This window comes from Eucyclogobius newberryi, unplaced genomic scaffold (assembly GCF_026437365.1).
Source record: "Eucyclogobius newberryi isolate DKJ021-1_F unplaced genomic scaffold, fEucNew1.0.hap1 SCAF_1, whole genome shotgun sequence".
In the NCBI taxonomy this organism is placed as follows: Eukaryota; Metazoa; Chordata; class Actinopteri; order Gobiiformes; family Gobiidae; genus Eucyclogobius; species Eucyclogobius newberryi.
The window spans coordinates 44,451,357-44,475,420 of NW_027315723.1; the positions used below are offsets into that span (position 1 = coordinate 44,451,357).

General features: G+C 40.4%; 1 protein-coding gene across 2 annotated transcripts in view; it reads right to left on the bottom strand.

Annotated features, from left to right (window-relative positions):
- Positions 1–725: 725 nt before the first annotated feature.
- filip1l (filamin A interacting protein 1-like) overlaps positions 726–24,064 on the bottom strand; it is an 86,946-nt gene continuing 63,607 nt past the window's right edge. Inside the window, exons 1-3 of one of the 2 annotated variants that reach the window (XM_072446920.1) lie at positions 13,430–13,471; positions 5,301–8,043; positions 727–977 (exon numbers count right to left, since the gene is read on the bottom strand). In XM_072446920.1, the coding sequence (XP_072303021.1) occupies positions 795–977; positions 5,301–7,928 (2,811 nt within the window). In that variant the 5' untranslated portion in view covers positions 7,929–8,043; positions 13,430–13,471 and the 3' untranslated portion in view covers positions 727–794. Of the gene's footprint in view, positions 978–5,300; positions 8,044–13,429; positions 13,472–24,064 lie in introns of those variants that run through there. The other variant, XM_072446914.1, reaches the window with a different exon arrangement.

Below are 24,064 nucleotides of genomic sequence, written 5' to 3' on the forward strand. Positions count from 1 at the left end.
TATTGCCACTTTAACATAGTTTGACATTTGATAGAATAAAATGCGTATAAAGCATTGGTTTTATCATTTGTATCGATATATAACCATGAAAGTATAACCTCATATAAGTGTTTCTCTTCTAATCCTTGCAGTGAAAGATGGTCAGAGAGGATCCATCTTTTTTAGACAGTAAATCAAGTTGGGCAAAAGGTATATGTTGTTTAAAGCTTACCATGATAAGAAGCCAATGTTAATGTTTGTACAAGGACTTGTGAAAACTAACATTGTGTGTGTTTATCTTGAGACCATTAACCACATGTGGAGTGTCTTGTGAACTTTTGATCCTGGACTGCTAAACTCTCAAACCAATAAAACTAGGAGAGATGCGGAGAGAGTGCAGAGGATGTTTTGTGACAGGCTGAATAAGACCTCTCCAACAATTTCTTCTTGCGCGAGTATAATACTGCCTCCTGTGTCGTTCTTGTTTTTGAGCTTAACTCTGACAACATTGTCCTTTTATTAACAAATAAAGAAATCTGAAATTCACTACAGTACAGTGTTTATTCCTCACAGCTTCTGTCAAAACACATTTACATACTATACATTGGACCTCTAATGATGCAATGTTTAACAAAAATATAACATTTTACAAACTGAACTATCGTTGTTAAAAAAAAAAAAACACATTGAAAGCACCACAAATAAGGTAAAGTGCACCTGCCTATTGAATTTGATATGCTGTATTTCAATGTGATTTTACAGTTCATAGTAATGTAGTTGGATTGTAGTCCGCAGTTTATCAACTTGACCTTGGATCATAGTCTGCGGTTCATTAAGTTCGGGTTGTTGTTGATGTTGTTGGCACTGTGCAGTGGAGCTTGCAGTTTCCCTTGTCCACCTGAAGAGCTGGTGGTGCTAGTGGTGACCTTGTGGGACATATTGCTCTTGGGTTTGGGTATTTTTGTGGGCCTGGGTTGTCGGAATGCTTCTAGAGGGATCTGTGGAGGAACAACACATCTTTATGATACATTCTTTGCTGCACTGACCAGGTTTGACCGTTAGATGTCACTAGAGGATCTGATTTCTCTGTACTGTAGCGTAGGTCTGGGGTTCCCAAACGTTTTAAGCTGGTAACCCCAAAATGAACATACAACACTCTCCCGACCCCCACTGCAGAGTAAAATTCAAAGTGGTATTAATTTAAAGTGTCAAAATGTGTCAGATCAAGTTTGAAGAGGTTTATTTTCATAGTTTGTTATGGTATTGAAGCATTATTTCACAAAAATATGCCGTGTGTCATAATTTTAAACATATGTTTTTTAATCATCTCGCGACCCCCAACTAAGTGCCATGAGGTGTCCCAACCCCCATTTTGTGAACCATTGATGTGCTGTGCTGTGAAAATGTGTCACAACGTCAGACCAAATATTAGAAATCGTTTTTTGTATATATTATGTAATGTGCAGCTTTGTTTAAGCACGGTCAGAAAGTGGTTGAATTTGAACCTGACCTGCTCATTTACATGTTTATTGGTGTAATTTTTGAGTCATTTTGTGTTTGCAGTAAGCAAGCTGTTTTTATGGCATGCTAAATGTAGGTGAATTATTAAACTGCTTTACCTGGAATGTTCCACAGTATGGCATTCAATTAATGTATCTCCTTGGACAAAAGTAAGAGACACTACCAAGTTACCAACAGATCTGTGGAGAACCCACTCGCAGTAAGTTGTTTTTCCAAGTCATTTTTGCAAAATAAAAACAAGATGTACACATTTAAACGCATACAGTGGGACATTCCAGGCAAAGTAGTAACATCTCCATGGAGACAAGCAGGTGGTGTACCCTCCAGCAGAAAAAAATACTTAGTGCCCCTTTGACAACCATGTTTTATTTAGTTTTGTCTTATTATTTTCACTGAAATGAAGTTTTTTCAGCCATTGAAATGTTATGCTTATTTAGTTCGATCGATAATACATTTTGACAACCTAAAAAGTATATTTTGTGATTCCAAGTTTGATGTCTATATTTTACCACATGTTAGACTTCTAAAACTCCTTGGATGTTGAGTTTGTATCTGTGAATTATTGAATACTAATACGCTGGAATGTGTTCGCATATCATAATTTCAACTTTATCTGAACCTAAACCTGGATTAGATCAGAACTAAACAAGAACTAGGATTAGTTTTGTCATAATAGTTTTAAACTAGATTTTGATTCTAAAGAATAGTTTGGAAATTCACTTTTTTTAGGCACAAGTTTATATTGCCATGTGGTCTTATACTAGATCATATAAAGTTCATGGTCATTCTAAAATGGTCCAGGAATGGTTACATTTTGTCCTGTTTATGTGATTTTAAAGCAATATTTGATCGAAGTTTTGTTACTACAGTAGTTTTGAATAATATTGATAGGCTAAATTTGAGACCAAAACCATTTTTCATAGTTTTAGTGATCACAAATTCCTTTTATTTAGCTAAGTTAAGGAAAAATAGAAAACATTGTAAAACATTTAATAATTGGATGTCATGTTACAATGGTAATGATGCAGAAAATGTGTCTCATGAGCTAAGTCTTGAATTGGACCTTAAAACAGACCAATGTGTGACTTTGTATCAGCTGTGCAGACGGAGTTCACTTCCTCTGCCCCTGGGACTCAGCCATGACGACACAGCTGTCTCCTTGGCAACCAAACACACGCTTTGTTTTGGTTCTGGTGTGGCGGTGGGAAAGGGCTACTTTTACAGTGTCTAGTGTCTGACATACTTGATACAAAGCCCCTTTTCTCCTCTGTTATTGTCAGGACTAGTGCTTTACAGGGCTCTTTTATTGTACCTCAAGTTAAGGTGAGAAAATTATTTGTGAAAACTGCTTGTGCCAACAGTTCCTGCCTCTTAAATTTGCAATGGAAGTGAATGATTAGGTTGTGTTTTTTTGAAGTGCAAATAGTTAATAACAAGTGGAAAGGGCAGAATATATTTTTTCAACTGCCAAAATGTAGATCTTTGACCTGTTTTAATGATAAATATCTTTTCCATATGAATCAAAAACTAATTTCCCATAAGCAATTTGTTTTTTCAAAGTATTAAATATATTGTTTTATTTCTATGAAAACACATAATAATCCATTTGTATTACTGTGCAATACAGGGGTGGGCAAACTACGGCCCGCGGGCCACATAAGGCCTGTTTGTCTTTATAATCCGGCCGGCCAAACATGCCAAGTAATATAATTTTTTTTTTTTTTTTTTTTTTACCCTTAGGCATCTGTCTGCACTTGTATCCTTAATACAGATGACGTGACATGAATTAAATAATAGATTCAATAGCCTATATTTGACAGAAAAAATATATTTTATTTGATATTTAATTTTTATTTTTTTCATACCAATGATCGCGGGCCGGCCCTCCGCTACTTGCCTGGATTCGAATATGGCCCTCGGAGGAAAATAATTGCCCACCCCTGGTGTATAAGTAGTATTTACAAAAATTCTGTCTTATAGGGTTGCACAATATATTGCAAACAAATTAACAGAATTTCCATGGTCCACGGTTTAGTCCAACATCTAAATATCCTGTCTGGAAAAAACTTTAAAAACTAAATTTTCTGAAATGGATGAAATTCTTAGTTTTCACATTTCAGTCTTCTCTCAAATGTTATTGCTCCAATACATAATATGTTCCGCAAATCTAGTCGCAATACTTCAGTCAGAAAAATCCCAATGACAGTTTGTAAATATATAATCGAAGTAATTGAGTGGTTCCCCTCACTGTGAATCAGGGGCAGCTGAGGTCACAAACTGCAGTCCCAGCTGTGCTCTGCTTGATCAGGTACTGTCTATTGAATAACACTTTGTTTAGGCCAGACAGCTTAGACTGACTCAACCAGCTGTGCTCCTGTCTACTCACTGAATTTCTTCACAGTGATACATGATGTTGTCACATACCAGTTGTTCCTCAGTAGCTGAAGCTGTTTTGAAAGGAATACACTTCTTAAACATATTTTAATTGTGCTTACAATTGCTCAAATCTGTGACAAAAGATATTCAATAAAATAAGAAAATGTTAATACATTTTTATTATAATTTTCTCTGAATTATTTGGGCTAAGAAAAGTCTATACTGTCTAACTTACAATGGTTTAAAAAATACTTAGTACAATATTTACTTTTCTTTGTACTCTGTAAAGATATAGCATTTGAAATGAATTAGAATGTGTTTCTATAGGAACACACTCATGTGTGTTGTGTGAGAGATGGACAACACCAGGTTTAGTGATTAAGAGTTCATACTTTACTTTGCATGCATCAAAAATGAATTAAAAATATAGATTTTCAAACTTTTAATTATTTTCTTAATAATCAATCAAAACGTGCTGTCTGGAGCAAATAAAAGAAAACTGGCAAGCATGAGATCAACATATTGGGCACAAAATACATGGGAAACTGTTTAATGTAAAGTATAAAAAAAATAAATCAGTGTGGAGTGTCAGTCTACCACTCAAAGAGGCCACGGAGTCAAATACAGTAAGTGCACAAGGGTTGAACCTGTTGTTAAAGATACACTATGTAACATTTTGTGGTTGGGATCTGCCACTTGCTTGTCTCCATGGAGATGTTTTTCTGCCTTGAATACCACAATATGGAATTAAACATACCTAACTTACAGTCATTCAATTACTGGTGTTTGTATTGATCAAAAGCTCCATTACACTCTTAAACATGTTTAAGGCCTCTCCACAAACTTGGCCTGGGAGCAGCAGATGCTTACCTTCATAGAAATAAGATTAATGCCAAAACAATAGAGCACGGGATTGTGTCATCACAAATGAAATAATTTTCAGTTAGCCTAATGTTAAACCAGTGGAGAGAAAAGGTCAGATACTATAGCGTTCATTCAAAAGTATTCTGACACTATAAATGTATTTAACAGTAATTTATCCAGCCGTCTATCGGGTTTGTATAAAATAGTTCACATCGTTTTAGCTTGTTTCTAAATAGATGTTTTGCACATCTGGTCACAATCATAATGTTTGATCTCCATGGCGATCCCCCCTAGAGTAAAGTTACAAAATGCATCTTTAAAGTAATACGATGCTGTAATCATTTGGGTCCATGCAAAAAACAACAACAACATCTAGTTAATCCTTAGTTAACAAAGGCAAAGCATTCAATTTATAAAAAAAGCATGGCTCAAGGAAAAGGAGTGTGGATCAGGTGGTGATGGTCGTGGTAGTGGTGGGTTGGGATGGACGTCTAAGAGGGTCTGGCACTGGCACTTGGGTGGATTGGATGAGGAGATGGTCAGTCAAAAACATTACTTACTGTTATTTGTGAAGGCCTTTGCACAGGGCTGGGGCTGGGCTTAATCATTATACTACTTGTGATTTTGCTGTTCGCTTTGGGAGGAGGAGTGGTACAGTTTGCCAGCACCTGAGTCCGCTGCTCCTGCGTAGGACTGCTCACGTTCTGTAGAAACGGGCTACCTAAGTGAATATGTATCTTATTGTCTTCTGTGGTAATGACGTTTGGCCCTATGCTATTGGACCTCTGCACCTGCCAGCTGCTCTGCCTCTCTGGGGCCACCCTGAAGACCGCTTGTTCGCCCACCACCTCCAAGGGCTCAGCGGACACGATCTGTATGGGAGACGTTGCTCGATCGGGAGCCACAGAACCACATGAATCTGGGGTCATAGCCCTGGAGAATGCGGACATGGAGAAAGGAGACATGATTCTATCGGGGGAGCAAGGATCGTCCAGTGTTTTACTTGGCTTTGCAGTGGGAGATAAGGAAGCATTCTGAATGATGGTGATCCTCTGTTTGGGTGGAGCTCCGCTGGTGGGGATGACAGCGGTGCTGGTGAAGGATTGTGGTTGTTCGGCCGTGGGGCTGGTGATTTCCAGAGTGGCGCCGTTCTGGCCATGGTCAGGCGTCACTTTGATGTGCAGAGGCTGGCCTGGGTTGTGGGTCAACACCACGTTGCGCGACTGCATATGGCTGCTGTTCTCACGCAGAGAGACCTTACCATTTACTTGATGGGCCAGCTCTTTGTTTCTTAAGAGCGGCACTCGGGCTCTCCTCATGTTGTTGTTGAGGTTATTTACATTAGTCATAATTGAGGAGCTGCACTTGTTCAATTGTAGCTCATTGTTGTAGTTTGTGTTCTCTTCAGATTCACTGTCTACATACAGTTTTCCATTGACAACAGCACATTCCAGTGGAACCATGGTTTTGTGCTGAGATGACAGGAGATCCATTGGCTCAGTTTGGACTTCTTTGGTGGACAGGTGCAGGTCAGAGAAGCGCCTGCCGTTCATACCCGGGCGCAGACTCTTGCTGAAGCGCCTGTACCTCTCCAGCTCTCGCATGAGGTTCTCCATCTCTCTTGACAGTTCCTTGTTCCTCACCTCCTGCTGGGTCAGCTTCCTCTGCAGGCTAGAGTGGTCAGTTTTCATGCGGCACATGGAGTCCTCTGTGCCCATGTACTCGTGAATTTTATCTTTCAGCGCTGCTACTTCACTGCTCAGATGGCTGGATTTGGCCTCCTCCTCCTTCAGTCTCTTATATAAGACAGTCTCCTGGTTACACTCTTTCTTTTCTGCCAGCTGATATTTTGAAAGCTCCTTCTTAGATATTTCCAATTCTTCCATCAATGCCTTGGCTTTCTCTTGTTCATTTGTGAATCTCTTCTCTAGTAATTCAAATTCCTCTGTCTTGAACGAGTCTCCTTCAACCACTTTCATATCTTTAAGTTTACGCTTGAGCCTCTCCACTTCTTGAGTCAAATCTTTGACCTTGTTGTCCTCTTGTTGGAAGCAATTTGAAATAGGTGCTTTAATGTTCTCCGCTTTGGCCTTGTTCCTGTGATATTCTCTCTCAACCGTCTCCAGAGCCTGTAGGCGTTTCTTCATGAGACTGATCTTGGACTCTAGATCACCGCTCCTCTCCTTCTCCGACCTGAGCTTGGCCCTTAGTTCATCTCGATCTTTGGTAGCACTGCACATTCTGTCCTCCAGCTCGGCCTTTGACCTCAAAGCATTCTTGCTTTCTTCAATGAGCTTCTCTGTCACTGTGGTCACCTTGTCCTGCTCGACTTGCAGCTTCCCTGTACTGCTATGTACTTTATTTTCCATCTGCTTCAACTTTTCACTCATGGTTTTCCTCTCGTCCACCAGCATCACTGTTAGAGTCTTTAACTTGGACAGATCTTCTTTTAATGTCAGCTCGCTCTTTGCCAACTGACTTTCTGCACCCTCAAGTTCTCTGACCTGAACTTGTAAACTTTCTAGTTCACTAAATAGCAGCTTGGATACTGTCCTTTCCTTGTCAAGGTTGGTTTTGAGGGCATTGCATTCCTGTTTGCTCTTGCTAAACGCATCCTCTAATTTCTCCAAGTCCATAATTCTGTGGTTGAGTTTATCCACCTCGAGCTTCAAACCCTTGCTTTGGACCGCCTCTTTCTCCAGTTTTTTGTTCAGGTCTCTACAGTGATCCTCCATTCTTATTAACTCCTCGTCCTTCCCTTCCATTTCGAGCACTCGTTTTCGTAGCTCCTCCAGCTCGGACATGAGGCTGGAATTCCCACATTCTCCGCGGCTGATTTTGTCCCTCAGCTCCTGCAGTTCCTCATCAGCCCGCCGGAGCATCTTGTTGCTCTCCTTCAGTTCATCCAGCGTTCGGCTCAGGGCCGAAAGCTTATGGCGGAGTTGCCTGTTGTGTGTGTCCTCGTGGGTGAGCTTTGCGGTCATGGCCTCTTGCTCCTGGTGGTAGCGAGCGGCTTGGTCACGGAGCTGGGCCTCTAATTGGTTGACCTTCAGCTCCTCCTCCTGCAGGCGGTCGTTGGCTGTGCTCAGCTCCTCCTGGGCCTGGGAGGCTGTGGCACTCACTTCCTGAACCTTAGCTGTCTGGTGCTGGAGCTGCTCACTCAGGCGCTGCTGTTCATCCACGACCATCAATGCAAACGACTTGAGTTTGGTCAGTTCTTCCTTCAGACTCGAGACCTTTGAGTTGTGCTCCTCGTCCTTTCTCTCTTGATAGTCTTTCTCTTGATCAATCAGTAGTTTCAATCTGCAAAGACAAAGAAGAGAATGTTTAAAAATGTGTTACAGTGAACATAACCTGTGAACTACTGAAATTGTACATTTACTTATGTTACTTTTTTTTTTATAAACCTATACTTCTCAGAGTAGTTTTCAGAGCCCATATTTCAACTCCTACTTGAGTAATATCTCTTTGACAGTGTATCTTGAGTAAAATGTTTGGTTCCTCTTGTGTGAAGTGAAAGCTGTATGCTTAGCTCTACAATAAGAAATTATTTTAACATTTGTGTTTCTTGTTGTGTCTATCCTTTGAAAATACCAGTTTTGTCATTTTGATTACCTTCAAATTATACATCTGCTGTTACGTCCAGACAGTTATTCTAATTAGTCATAAATTAAGAAGTAATAATAATGATAACTTTTTTGTGTGGACAAATTGCAAAGTGCTAGTAGGTGTTAGAGATAGTTTTTCTGAAATTTCTTTTGAGTAATTTCTTGGACCACTACTTTATAATATTATTCTTTTTAGGTGTATTATTTTTACTGTGTAGAAAATTGCCACTGAACCCTTTCCTCCACTCACCAGCACATCATAAACAGTTTTATTTTCCAAGTATTCCTGGAAGAACATGGATGTGTTTATGTTATGGAAAACTTAGCACATCATAAAAACAATAGTTAAACTCTCTCAGAAATTTCAAATAATAGTTGCTTTTTTGTTGTCAACTGATTATTATTTGTTACTGTTTGACCAGCCATTTCTTAGAATAATTGAAAAGCTTAAATGTTTTTACATTCTGGTAAGAAACCTGTTAAGTGTACCCAGCTGCTAAGTATTTTCACACAGATGGCGTCCTGGCATACAACCATCCTGTAATCAGACGGGGGGTTCCTCCGGCTCACCAAAGCTCAGCCTCCTCCTTTCTTTTCCTTTCTTTTTTCATATACGTTTAAAGAAATTCCCCCTTTTGTCCGATTATTACAGGATCAGTATGTTTACACAGAAATCTCCCCAAACACATTCTCTGCCGGTCTGACTCATGGTGGAAGTGAGGGACTGTAATCTATCTGCCCATCTATGGACTTCTGTAGTAGAGAGTTTCATGCACTTGTTTGTTGACCTACTAGATACAAATAGGGCTGATGGCTCAATCATGAGTACAATAGTTTTACTGAAAAATATGCAACTGTATTTTCCGGACTATAAGTTGCATTTTTAGGGGAAATTTACTTGACAAAATCCAGGACCAATAACAGACATTTCATCTTGAAATGCAATTTAAAATAATAACAGATTATAGACCATGATGACTAGGTGTTCGTATGCTAACGTAACATCTTCAGCTAAATGACGCGCAGACAACAAACTGAAACAAACTGTCGTAAGTGTCTGGTATGTTAACGAAACATGTTAACAGTTATTCAATTCAATTCAAATTAAATTTATTTTTGTAACGCCCAAAATCACAACAACAGCTGCCTCTGAGGGCGACAATGAAAAATGAATCATGAGTCTGGATTCAGACGCCCTCAGACATATTCAGATAACTACAACAAGCAAACAAACAACAAGTTTACCAAAGCATCAGTTTTACCCCAAATCACTAAATCCACTGAATTCTTCTTCCTCTGTGTCACTTCTAAACAACTACGCAAACTCAGGAGGTAGAGGAAGTGCCGATTCTTCTTCTGCGTCGCTTAGAGCCTAGAGCGCCCTCTTGCGGTTGTCAGTGTGAAATGCGGTTGTTGAAAATAACGAATAATATCACATATAAGTCGCTCTGGAGTATAAGTCGCATTCCGGCCAAAACTATGAAAAAACGTATAGTCCGGAAAAATACGGTATTTTTTGTGTGTGAATAAAATGGGTGCCCATTCTGCCCCTCAGAGCCTAGAGCAAAGCCTCTTGTTTAATCTAAAGTGGCTTTGAAACAAGAATCACACACATAACTAACAAATTATCATTGTCAATTTTATTTTTCGTCTATAATGTTGTTTTTATTGTACAGAGTGGTTAAAAATTAGCACTTTCCATACTTAAGAACAAATCAAAGGACTGAAACTATTCAAGTTAATATTCTGCACATATTTTTCCATCTGAATAAGGACTCTTCCAATCTCCTTTCCCAACCGACTATTTGACAAGTAAAGATAACACAATCTCTGATTCAAAACACTACAACTATCAAAAGAAAAAGGTGGTTGGGATTTACCTTGTCTGGAGAACTACTTTTTCAGCTCAAATCAGAGCATTGCTGTACCGGTGTGACCCAGACTATGAAGCTCAATGGTAACATTTTGTGTAATGTGATGCTGGAGGTTCCTATACACATCCCGTATTAATGGTTAGGTCAAATGGAGGGAATTGAGAATTCCTGGGTAAAATGTGTGGTTACTACCGGGCAGGAGCTAATGAAAACATACAGACTAAAAAAATAAGTTCAAATCTTAAAATGGTTGGCTTATGACAAAGGCCAAATAGCATGACCTGACATGTACAACCTGGATTACAAGGGATAAAAGTACAAAGCACACAGTACAAGGTATACAAAGCAATATCATACATGCGTTCGCGGTGACGTCATAGAGGCGGGACTTCCCCATAGTGGCCATTTTAAAAGGGGTACGCAATATATAAAAACCAACACGGATGCATCCTTTTCTACGGCATAATGAGCTACGAATACTTTGATTCTTTAGACGATAACGGCAAACGAAGGTACACGACAAAGCTCAAGTCAACAGAGCATTGTCCTAACAGAACGCAGGTTTTGGGCATTTTGGCCTCATATTTCCTGGATTTCGTATGTAGTAGACGTGCTGTTGTGACCCTTTCAAAATGGCGGACTCGGTTGCCACTGCACAAGTTCCCGAAAGTGCGAACGCATGTATTACAATTGTATAGGTATATTAATCAGAACTTTTAAGGGAAACTATATCAAAATGATATACCGATCTACCAAAAATGGGAAAGAGAAGGTAATTTTGATTTGTCAGATGAAGAATAGGAGCACATATTTACCTCTCAATGGAGGACCATAAAATCTCCAATTTTTTTATTACCATGTCAAAGTACCCACTATTCACAGGGAAATACTAGTTGCTGGAGAAATTGTGGTTGCCGAGTAGCTTACCATTACCACTTGTTTTAGGACTGAGATCAAAAAGTGCATTACAAATATTGTGTATTTTCATAATTGGCCAGCAGGGGCGCAATTAATGCCTTCACTTCCTCTTCCTCTTTTATTTTGATGGAACATTTCCTCTCGTGCCGTGGTCTTAGCATTAGCGGCGGGTCTCTGTTGCTAGGTGACGGAGGCAAAGGGAGGAGGGGAATAAAGTCTTTAGACTTTATTATTTAGACTTTATTCTTTAGGCTTTATTCTTTACTTTATTCTTTAGGCTTTATTCTTTAGGCTTTATTCTTTAGACTTTATTCTTTAGACTTTATTCTTTAGCTTTATTCTTTAGACTTTATTATTTTTGTGACAACTCGGGTATTTTTGACCCCCTGAACATCGACGAAAAGTCCCGGGTCACAGAGGCTCTCTCTCTTTCTCCCTGCTCAGGTCTGCGTTCATGCAGGTCTGCGTTCAGCACGATCTTGCATTTTGTCAGGACAAACAACTATTTGAATCGCAAACTATTCAATCATCAACGGTGAATTACTGAGCGTCGTTTGGTATGCCGCAAAACGCAGCAGAAAACATGGAAGCGCGGGAAGGCGGTCGCGCGGGAGGCGAGAGCCATCATCGCCGTGGCTTTAATTATACTTCTGTTCCTAATCTGTTTCTGTACCTAATCTGTTTGCAACACTGGAATTTACCCATTGTGGGACAAATACAGTTTATCTTATCTTATATTATTGACATTCAAAAAATTGAGAAAAAAAAGAAAAACATTTGGACTATTTGAAAATGGACAAATTGAACACACTTTGTACAAATTAAGACATTTACATCGGACGACATAATTAACAAATGACAATGAAAACAAAATCTATATCTGTTGAATGATCAAATACTCAAAACAGCATATAAACATGAAGTTGAAGCTCAAGAATGTATTTTCCCCCCAAAATCAACCAATAAAATTGTATTTAATTGTCCATTTGATATTTAGCATTAATTATGTTCTTCAGTGGTTGTTGTCCATAGTAGCCAAGCTTAAATTGCACCCATCTTCTATTATACACTTTAATTTCATCCAACTTTACACAATATTGTCAACTAGCCATAAATTAAAACTGTAATATTTTGTTAGCATTATTTTGCCATTTCACTTGTATTGCATACAGAGGTTGGTAGAGTTGCCAAAAAGTAGAAGAAACAAAATGGTGGTCCAAAAAAAATGACTCCCCTCAGAGTATAAAACTAAAACTAAGTAAGAGTAACTGTCTGGATCTCAATTTGATTTATATTTTGAAGTGAATGTAATCGGATGGACAAAACCTTAAATGATAAACAAAATCTGGTGTTTTCCACAGATAGACACAAACATTTTAAAAACTGAACACAAATATTCAAATCATTTCATATTGTGAACATATGTGTTTTCCTTTTGTCAATTTACTCAGTTACTCACAGGAAGATGAACCGACACCTTTACTCAAGTTCTACTGTACAATATATTACTCAAGTAGGAGGAAAAGTAAGGGCTCTTAAAATACCTGAAAAGTCACGACTATTACTTGTAGTATTTGTACTTGATTCTAGTTACACATTTTATACCACATCCATTTATTTAACCGATTCCCTGGGTGTGAAATCCTGACCTGGTTTATTCAGATAAGGGACTGTATAAGCACACAGTCCAGTGAAACGGCCCAGAACACTATCAGCATGTACAGATGGAGCTACAATATGTATTCACTTAGATCCAGTAATATGAATAATGACGTGTGGTAGGGAATAAGAAGAAAACATGATAACCAGTGAAGCCCTTAGATAAGTGTAGAAAATCTTTATCTTAAAGTTGCCACACTCAGTTTAACACTTAAAACTACATCTCACAAGGTGAAGTACTGTACTGGTTTAAACAAATACAATTCAAGCAGATCAGACATTGCTTAATTAATCAGTATGGAGATCTGATAATTGTTTAATTATTATAATTGTGATTCGCAATTTATGTTTTCAAACCAGAATTCAGTTCACAGGTCACATTTTAAACCCATCCAAGAACATTAAGAGTACCGGTACTAACCCAAGAATTACATACATTTCAGAACATGTAGTAAAGCTGTGAACTACAGGGTTAACACCTTTAAAGTGCATAAAAGAAAGTTTGAAGAGGAATATATTTTACTCAAACAGTTGCAGCCTTTGTAATATATTAATTGTGTCAATGTCCCATTTTAAAAGAAACGCTATTCCTTCAGAAATAGTCTAAAAGTATCAGAAACATTAGCCTACCTGTGCCAAAGTCTTTGTGCGTGCGTTGCTTAAGCCTACGTCCTCGTACTCCGTGTGAGCCTGACTCTTAGTGGCACTCACACCAAACAATAAGGGACGTGCTCCTGCCTATGGACCATTACATCATCAGCATGTCCTTATATGGAGCTCCTCACCGCACATGCTCAAAAGTAAGGGTGTGATAGCTAACATGGGCTAGGGTGCGCACAAGTACTACATGCGCCTGTGTTTGTGTGGGTGAAACGTTTTGCATCTGAGCTGAGTGAGTGGATCTGTTTACCTGAAGGATGTGGCAGAGGGGAGAAAAGGCTTTTGACGCATGTGGAGTGTGACATATTTGCCTGCTCTGCCAACTAAATGTGTAGAATTGTTTAGTGTTTTACCTGTAGTGTGATCTTTGTCTCATGAAACAGGCATTTGCACTATGTAACTTTTCTGGTGGCGACAAGCAGGGGGCGCCACCAGGCCAAAATACAGGTCTGGGGTCTCAATTATAAAGGGTGCGTACATATTAAATTTGGTCCAAAAGTAATGCACTTGATTTTAAACATTACTTTTGAGATTTATAAAAAGTCAACTTGATGTAGGATTGTGTGGTTGTGTCCGCAAACTCTGCGTACAGACTTTTCTGAGACGAGGCAGAAGGTGATTTGCACTCAGGAAGGTGATTTGCACTCAGGAGATTTGAGGAAGTTTGTGTTTAGTGAGCAATACATTTCGATCCCTTTACTATTACTCATTTAATCACAACTTCTTGTGAGGGGAGGGTGTTTGTACATGTAAATGTTTTGTAATTTCATTAAAAATGACGCACACATGCATGGGAACGCACAAGTGGCTGGCCCATTTTCTTCCGCTTATCCGGGGCCGGGTCATGAGGACAGCAGTCGGGACTCCCAGACTTCCCTCTCCCCAGACACTTCTTCCAACTCCTCCGGGGGGATCCCGAGGCGTTCCCAGGCCAGCCGAGAGACATAGTCCCTCCAGCGTGTCCTGGGTCTTCCTGGGGCCTCTTCCCGGTGGGACATGCCCGAAACACCTCCCCAGGGAGGTGCCGGGGAGGAATCCGGAACAGATGCCCGGGTCACCTCAGCTGGCTCCTCTTGATGTGGAGGAGCAGCGGCTCTACACCAAGCTCCTCCTGTGTGACTGAGCTCCTCACCTTATCTCTAAGGGAGCACCCAGCCACCCGGTAGATGAAACTCATTTTGACCACGTAGCCGCGATCTTGTCCTCTCGGTCATAACCCAAAGATCATGACCATAGGTGACGGTAGGAACGTAGATTCAGCTCCTTCTTCACCACAACAGTCCGATGCAGCGACAGCACCGATCCGCCTGTCAATCTCCCGTTCAATCCTTCCCTCACTTGTGACCAAGACGTCGAGATACTTGAAATCCTCCACTTGGGGCAAGCACTCCCCACCCACCTGGAGAGGGCAAACCACCTTTTCCCAGTTGAGAACCATGGCCTCGGATATGGAGGTGCTGATTCTAATCCCAGCCGCTTCACACTCGGCTGCAAACTGTCACAGTGCATGTTGCAGGTCTGATGGAGCTATCAGGACAACATTGTCTGCAAACAGTAGAGATGAGATCCTGTGGTCCCCAAACCAGACAACCTCCAACCCCAGACCGCGCCTAGAAATTCCGTCCATAAATACAATGGACAGAACCGGTGACAACGGGCAGCCCTGGTGGAATCCAACACGTACTGGGAACAGGTCTGACTTACTGCCGGCAATGCGAACACAGCTCCTGCTCCGGTCATACAGGGACCGGACAGCCCTGAGCAAAGGGCCCCGGACCCCGTACTCCCGGAGCACCCCCCCAAAGGACACCCCAAGGGACATGGTCGAAAGCCTGCTCCAGATCCACAAAGCACAAGTGGACTGGTTGGGCAAACTCCCATGGACCCCCGAGCACCCGATGGAGAGTATAGAGCTGGTCCAGTGTTCCACGACCAGGATGAAAACCACATTGTTCCTCCTGAATTCAAGGTTCAACTATCGGTCAGATTTTCCTCTCCAGTACCCTGGCCTTGCTCTTGTACTGAAGGGCTTCAGAACCGCTCTTGGTCTGACCCGTCACCTAGGACCTGTTTGCCTTGGGAGACCCTACCAGGGGTCTAGACCCTACCAGGGGTCTCCTGGGATCATGGCTCCTGGCGCTCAAGCCCCTCCACCCCATTAAGGTGACGGTTCAAGGAGGGGCCTTCTATCTTTGGTCAAAGTGGCTGGCCCATTTTGTTTTATTCAAGCATTATTTATGTAAAGTAATCTTCTGCCAAATAACTGAAGTCCATAGGCACGGACCGGTAGTGAAGCTCTCTCCCTCTTCCTCTGCCACACATGTAATTATTAAATTACATGTATTTTTGCTTCTAAAACAACACCTCACACACTGTTCCCACGGAGATAAAGTTTAACGGCATACTGTGTAACATTCCAAGTAATTCCATCTCTATGGATCCTAAATCACCAAAAAGTATGACCTTCCATTAGATGTACAGAAGAACTTGTCAGCAGATTAACGGTCCAAACTAAAACCATGTGCTCTGATTATCCTGTCCATATCTTTGCAACAAAGTTTTTGCTCCTAGAATAGACTATCAGGTCTTCCAAATGGAGTTTCTATTGGGTACGAGTGCTGTTCTTCGAGTGCAAAGCAGGTGTCTGGGTTCAAACAGCAGGGTGATGCACAGAGCCATTTTTGCTGTGACAAGCCTCTGCACACTGACAAATGTGTGGGGCTTCGAGGTGCATCATGTAAGGCCTCTGTCCCGTACAAAGCTTATGACAAAGGTGGAAGCTTGGGAATCACTTTGAATGAACTACATCTGCGGTTATGTTGGGCAATTGCCAGGTCAGAGCTGTGGCTGTTACTAATACCTATATTTAAGAACCCAGAGCAGCCGATAAACCCCCACCAATATTTTGGGGCCATTTTATAAGGCAGATTTTTCTCAAATTATATATTTTTAAATCTATAAACTGCAATGATTAATCAACTAATCTTAATTGTAGTGATCTGGACACTGAAAAACAAGACGTTTCAACTCCAAGAGACACTCAGATGCTAATCAGGTACTCATCTGCAATGAGGGAGCTACAGTCAGCTTACAATAGGATTTTGATAGCCCATTACAGGACTGTTAGGATACAAAGAAGATTAGTTTAAAGCAAAACTTCTGCTGGTTGGTCAGGCCCGACTCAGTGTAGGTTTAATATCTGAGTTCGCGGACTAGAAGACTCAATGAGAGTTGTCCAAAATGGTGTAAAAACCAGATGACTACAACTGAATCTTAGAACACTTCTTGACGAAAGAGGCATTACGCCAACCAAAAAATAATCTTAGTCATATTATAATAATCATAATGGTTATCTGGACTATAAAGACTCAATAACACACACAAGAAGATATATTTTACAAAGAGAGTGGCTTTTAATATGTCAAAAAATAAAAAAACAATTTTCATTTGTAAATATTCTCTATCTAGAAAGTCATCAGTCACTATATTTAATTTATTTGGTTGACAATGTATTTAAAAAATCTCAGCGTACAATAGAATAAATCGATTGACTAATGGATTTATATATTTATTTTTGACTAGTCAACTACTAAAATAGATTAGTTGCTGCCCTACTGACAATATGATGCCAATATAAATTATTTTAGACATCCACAACCCCACTGTATAATTAACCATGGAGCAGTGTAATCACATTATGCAGTGCCCTCATTGCACTTGCAATTGTTGAAACTAAGATTTATGTCTTTCCTTTAAGCAGTTTGTCGGCCCAAACAAAATATCAACCAATGATGAAGATTTAAGGCCCAAAGTCAGTACACAAAAAAGTGTTCATATCGGTCAAAAGAATTATGAAAACTACCACTGACAGTAAGAACAACTCTTGAGGCCAGACATTCAGAAGATCCAGCTTAAACGTTTGACGAAGTTGGCGCATCACAGATGTCCCAGGCCAAACCAACTTGGCTCAGCTGGCCCACAAACTAACTTTGGTCTGGTCTTGCCTGGTATCATCTGTAGTGTGGCCCCAAGCTCTGTATCTGACACATGTACATGACATCATCCTGCCAAATCAATGCCATATGTGGCTCCTCTTACTCTATCTTCTAAACCACACTGGTATTATTTTTTTTTTCTCTCTTTTTGTAATTTTCTCCAGTAGTTCTTATGGTTCTCGTTCCTTGTCAACTTGGGTGTCTCGAGTTTGACTGTCAGGATAACAGCATTTAGACATTGCCTTGAACGTTTACATTTCTCCTCCAGGGAGCATTTTTCATACTTTTCTCCAAACAGGCTTTTATTATGGTAGTTTACTGTGTACCTGTCATTCAAAAATGATTTGTTGAGAATTGCCTTACCAGGAATGTGCAAGGTTGCCTTGGAAAAGTGTTCACATTTTGCAGCACATTTGAATGTAGTTTTGGTACAAGAACAAGGTAGAAATACAGGAAATTAGTCACACAAGACACGAGTAAAAAAAAACAACCTCTAAACATAACTTATAATTTGAAGTTGACGTTAACAAAACATTAAATAATGCACAAAATCTGATATTTTCACAGAACTGACACAAAATTAGATAAACTAAATCATATTTGAAGGAGATGTATTGCAAGATGTTCCAATCATTTCATATTGTCAACATAAAGCTTTTGTCAAAAATGTACTCACAGTGGAGTAAAGGAACCAACACTTCAGTTAAGAGACTGTACACTGTACAATATATTACTCATGTAGGAGAAAAGTGTGGGCTCTGAAAATAACTTTGAATTATAATTGTTTAAAAGTTACTCAAGTAAATTTAAAGAGTACTGCCCACCTCTGAAGTTTGTCGACTAAAATTAATATGCCATTAGGTTTTATAGATTTGTTAAAATATCCAGGCATACAGTTATTGTTTTTGTTCTCAATTCCTTTTTTTGTTTCAATTTCCTCACCAGCATTCAAAAAAACAAGGACATAAGTAAATTACACAAAATAAACACTAGCCAAGACAGCAATACAGGCATTTTGTGTGAAAGGCATTTTCTACTTGCGTCTTTCTCATCCTAATGGCACTTGGTTGGATGGAGACCTGTGTCAAAGCAGGTGTGTGTACTGTCGTGGTGCTGTTGTGGTACAGCTGGTAATGGTTACTCTCCAGTGCTGCTCTTTATTGTAAATCACAACAGTGGAGAATGCTGTTTGTACAGATGTGGACCATTCAAAGCGGTTCAAAGCCTCGCGGAACATTTTTAAGCGTCACACTCAAGCACTCAAGCACCAAAGCAACACATACTTCATCTAGTCACTTTTTCTACATTGATTTTACACTAATCAAGTGACCAAAGTAGCAGTTGTTTTTTCATATGATATCAGTATTACACACTATAGCGGTGTCTCATATTACAGACGTTCTTACCATGCCAGCCAAGAATACACACTTCTCCAATACTTAACAAAGATGTGAGTCTGGCCACCAAGCAGGGACACGCATGGTTGGTCCAAATCAAACCAAACATGGCGGCTTACAAGGAAAATATATCAATCAATCAAATTGAACTGAAATACATTGTGGTTCGGAGAAGTTTGAGTTTGTTCTGAATTATAGAATACCAATGAGCTCCTCCGGTTCAAATGTGTCATTTAAAAATGACAAAAAACACGGTTTTGAGATGCAATAAAGAAGGAGTATACAATATACAGAGAAAATCAATAGGTAAGTAGGTCTCGAGATTCCCAACCGCGTAAAGTGTCCAGGTGGTTTCCAACTCCTAGCTGGAGATGGGTTCCCACACTGCTCATGACAGGGTCAAATACAGACCAAACGTTTCCAATGGACACAAGTATACTTTAAACTAAAGGCCCCTTTTTTACGCATTAAAATACTTCGGTAACTTCATACAGTCTATTTTTTATCATAATTAGGATTACAACACACTGCATTGTACAAGTGTTTTTTTCCTGAGCTTGAAGAAGTACAACAGGTCTCTGTGCTCATATGGGCTTTGTCTCATCCCGTCTCAGGCAGCTACCTCACTAATCCCGGAATGTCTTCTTTCCCATGCCTGTAATCCACATCCAAGGGCCAAAACTTTTGTTATTAATTAAAACATATAAGCACAGTACACTTTAGTGCTACAGATGCTAGCTCTGTGTTACATCTCAACAATAAACTATCAATTCTAAAGTCATTTTGTTAAACGCCCAGCTTTCTTTGACAGTCTTGTGTACGTTATTTTAACAATAGTCCTTTGCTCACTCCCTGTACGCTGGAATGTAAATCACGGTGTTGTGCTGCTGTCACTTTTCAATCACAAGGGCATGTTATTTAATAGTATTCTTTACCTAGTTACTACGAAAACTCAACTAACTGTGAAAATAAACTTTCCTGTGAAATTCATATTTAAATAGTATTCAGTTGTACCCATTTTATTCTTAATGAACTTAAATACCACTTAATAAGTGCATAACATCAGTGATAATGAAACTGCTATTATCATATATTTCGAAATAACCTGTTCCTTTTTGTGAAACTCATAAAGAGGCATTTGTTGTGCAGTAGTGGATAATAAAGGCCCCAATCTCCCTGAATTGATAATCAAGTGCACTTCTTGGATGTCTTGGGGCAGGTCCAGGAGGTATTTGGAGGCTTGGGATCTGGAGTATTCTTCGGGAAAGGAGCATATGTTCCTATTTTATGGACTTAAGACTCCTGGTTCAGAGTGATGTCACAGTGAAGCACATCTGGAGCACAGCCAGATGAGCAATACATGCAGACACTGGCTTTGAGGCAAATTTAAATTAGATTTGGGATTGGGTTTATAGTGCTTAGGAGCACTACAATAGTATAGTAACAGTATCTTTTTTTAGAATATAGGAAACAGAATATGTTTAAGAGTAGGCCTATGTTCATAATAAACCAAACATCCTCAATTTATAAAATATACTACAAAAAAAACAATACATTTAGATTAACCATATTGAACCATCTCATTCTTATTATTTATTTTGACGACCTCCTAATTCCCACTGCCATGTCTTCTGAAGAGGAAGCAGGGACTGAGGACTCGGAAGCTGTCCATCACCCAAGCTGAAGTCACTGAGGTTGTTGGCAAAACTCCTCTGAACTGTTGAAAAAGTCTATAGCCCAGTGGTTGAACACACGTATCCCAGGCTCAAAGTGCAGCCGCAGTGTTGTGAGTTCGAATCTGAGTTTACTGCATGTCCACCCTTCTCTCTCATCCCCCATTTCACCCTAGTCTCTCCTATCTAATAAAACCTACGAGCAACAAAATAAAATTAAAGCCGCGGTTGCGGCGATGATGGCTCGAGCCACCCGCGCGACCACCTTCCCGCGCGACCACCTTCCCGCGCGACCACCTTACCGTGCGACCGTATTTTGTTGTTGTTGTTGTTTTATGGCAGTTGGCATCCGAGTGTTGCATTACCGCCAGACTTTATTCCTTAGACTGTCGTAGTCCTAAAAGTTCTTCTTCCAGTGTTGTTGTTGTTGTTGTTGTTGTTGTTGTTGTTGTTTTATGGCGGTTGGCATCCAAGTGTTGCATTACCGCCAGACTTTATTCTTCAGACTTTGTGTAATGCATGGCCATATTCTTCTTCTTCTTCTTTGGTGTTGTATCTTCTTGGTATCCTAAAAACATGCCTCTTCACCCAAGCTTATGACCTCCCCTACCCCTAGCCTCCTCTACCCCATTGCCTACTCTTCTACCCCCTGTTACATCCCCATCTTTTTCTCTCTACTTCTTCTGTCTCGTTCATTTTATCTGTATATTAATGTGTATTGTACGTGTTGTCCCCCCCTGTCTGTAAATACCCCCCCTTTTTTATTATGTTCAGCGTCTTTGGGTCACTGAAAAGCGCTATATAAATAAAAGTTATTATTATTATTATTATTATCCAATTGTTACATTACCGCCACCTACTGTAGTTGTACATCTTAGACGTTAGACTTTATTCTTCAGACTTCGCTCTTTGTTGTTGTTGTTGTTGTTGTTTTATGGCGGTTGGCATCCAAGTGTTGCATTACCGCCAGACTTTATTCCTCAGACTTTGTTGTAGTCCTCAGACTTCGCTCTTTAGACTTTGCTCTTCTGTACAGTGGCAAATAATGATGATGATGATGATGATGTCATTAAGTAACAACATTTTGCCACCCACACTAAGAGGTAGGAAAAATTGCAAATTTGACAACAAATCCCCCAAAAAATGCAAGACCGAGGAATACCGAAAGTGACATCAAGAATCGAATGAAGATTATCTATAAAAAGAACTTTGAATGACAAAAATCTGACAAAAAATGCAATCTGTGAAACATGCCGAAAAATGGGAGTTGCTATAATAGTGACATTCTTAGACTGTGTTGTTTTATGGCGGTTGGCATCCAATTGTTGCATTACCGCCAGACTTTATTCCTCAGACTTTTCGTAGTCCTCAGACTGTCGTAGTCCGTAAAAGTACTCCTTCCATTGCTTTGGTGTTACAAAGCCCATGGAGGTCATGATATGTCTTTGTGACTAGAATAGTTGTTGTTGTTTCAGAGAGGTGATCATAAAGCTTGCACAGGATAGTGCATCCTTTAAGGAGTGGAATTCAGTGGCATTGTCAAAGAGCCTAACTGTAGCTGTGGGAGTGATCAAGAGTGCGAGTGTCCTTACAGATGGCTCGCTGCTGGTCGTGTGCAAGGACGCGGCTCAGCAACGGAAGGCGATTGGAACTAAACGTCTGGGTGGAAAGGACATTCTTGTGTCTGATGCTGAAAGAAACACGGTCAGAGGAGTTATCGTAGGTGTCCCTACGGCGACGTCTGTGGATGAAGTTAAGGAGAATTTGACTGGAGCTACGGTGGTGGACGCTAGGCGGTTGAAGGTGACCCGGTCTGGGGTAAGATGTGACAGCTTGTCGGTAATGGTAACACTTGAAGGGAGGTGCCTGCCTAGTAAAGTGTTCATTGGGTTCATGTGCCATGACGTTAGGCCATATGTTCCACCGCCCCTGCGTTGCTTTAAGTGCCAGCGCTTTGGGCATATTGCAGCGGTCTGTAGAGGGAGGCAAAGATGTGGTAAATGTGCAGGAGATCACGAGTATGGGAAGTGTGACGTGGGAGCAAAACTGAAGTGCTGTAACTGTGGGGAAGAACATAGCTCTGCCTATGGGGGATGCAGGTTTAGCAAAAGAGCTGCTGAGGTGCAGAAAATAAAGGTCTCTCAAGGTATATCCTATGCAGATGCAGTCAAGAAAGTTTCAAGTAACGAGTTTAGAGTAAATACAGAGAGAGGAGCCAGCGCTGCTCCCAGCCAGGGCGAAATGAGAAAGGCCAGCGTGGCTCCCAAGAAGTGTGAAGGTTTCAAGAGTGGAGGTCCCAAGTGTGCAGGTTCCAGAATTAATGAGAATACCCTGGTTGTGGATAGAGAGGATTTTGTACTCTTTATGGTGGATGTTGTAAACTGTGCTGCTCAGACTCAAAGCAGAACTGAAAGGATCAGGATCATTGCTAAAGCTGCAGGGAGATTCCTTGGAACAAAGGAGCTTGATTGGGCAGATATAGAAAACAGGCTAAAGGCGCTAAATGGGAGTCGGAGTGATGGGGGTCTGCTTTTGGGGAGTCAGAGTGATCAGAGTGACGAGATGGGGGTGGGGGTGGTCTCCTGTCCTCGTCCAGTCTCGTAGACGCACGGCTACCAAGCAGCGACATAGGTGGAAATATTAAAGCCTATAGAATGAAGCCTAAAGAATAAAGCTGTACGGTGGAAGCACCGAACGTCAAAGAAGGAGAGGAAGATGAAGAAGAGTCTCCCTGGAATAAAGCCGGTCGGTCTCTGAATGTGACACCGAAGCAATGGAAGGAGTTCTTTTACGGACTACGACAGTCTGAGGACTACGAAAAGTCTGAGGAATAAAGTCTGGCGGTAATGCAACAATTGGATGCCAACCGCCATAAAACAACAACAACAACAACAACAACAACCGGCTTTATTCCAGGGAGACTCTTCTTCATCTTCCTCTCCTTCTTTGACGTTGATTCTTTATTCTTTAGACTTTATTCTTTATTCTTTAGACTTTATTCTTTAAACCCCCTCCTCCCTGTACCTCCCGCCGCTAACGCTGATGCTAACGCTGATGCTAACGCTGATGCTAACGCTGATGCTAACGCTGATGCTAGCGCTGATGCTAACGCTGATGCTAACGCTGATGCTAAGACCACGGCACGAGAAGAAATGTTCCTTCAAAATAAAAGAGGAAGAGGAAGTGAAGGCATTAATTGCGCCTCTGCTGGCCAATTGTGAAAATACACAATATCTGCAATGCACTTTTTTTCATGGCGTTTCGAGGAAAATATAACCCGTGAGTTTCAAACAAATCAGACAATGTTGAGTTTTTCACACAATGGGTAGGGGGCGCTATAGAGTAAATTTGTAATTTAATTAATTATTAATTATTTCCAATCAGACCATAAAAACGCATTAGTGAGTGAAATCAATTCCTAATGGATCAATTCCATTAGGCGTGACTTGTCCATGAAAAACAAGAAATTAAGCCTTTTTTAAGGTCGTGCTACGTGGAGACCGTAAGGAATATCAATTTTTTTTTGAATATTTATTAACT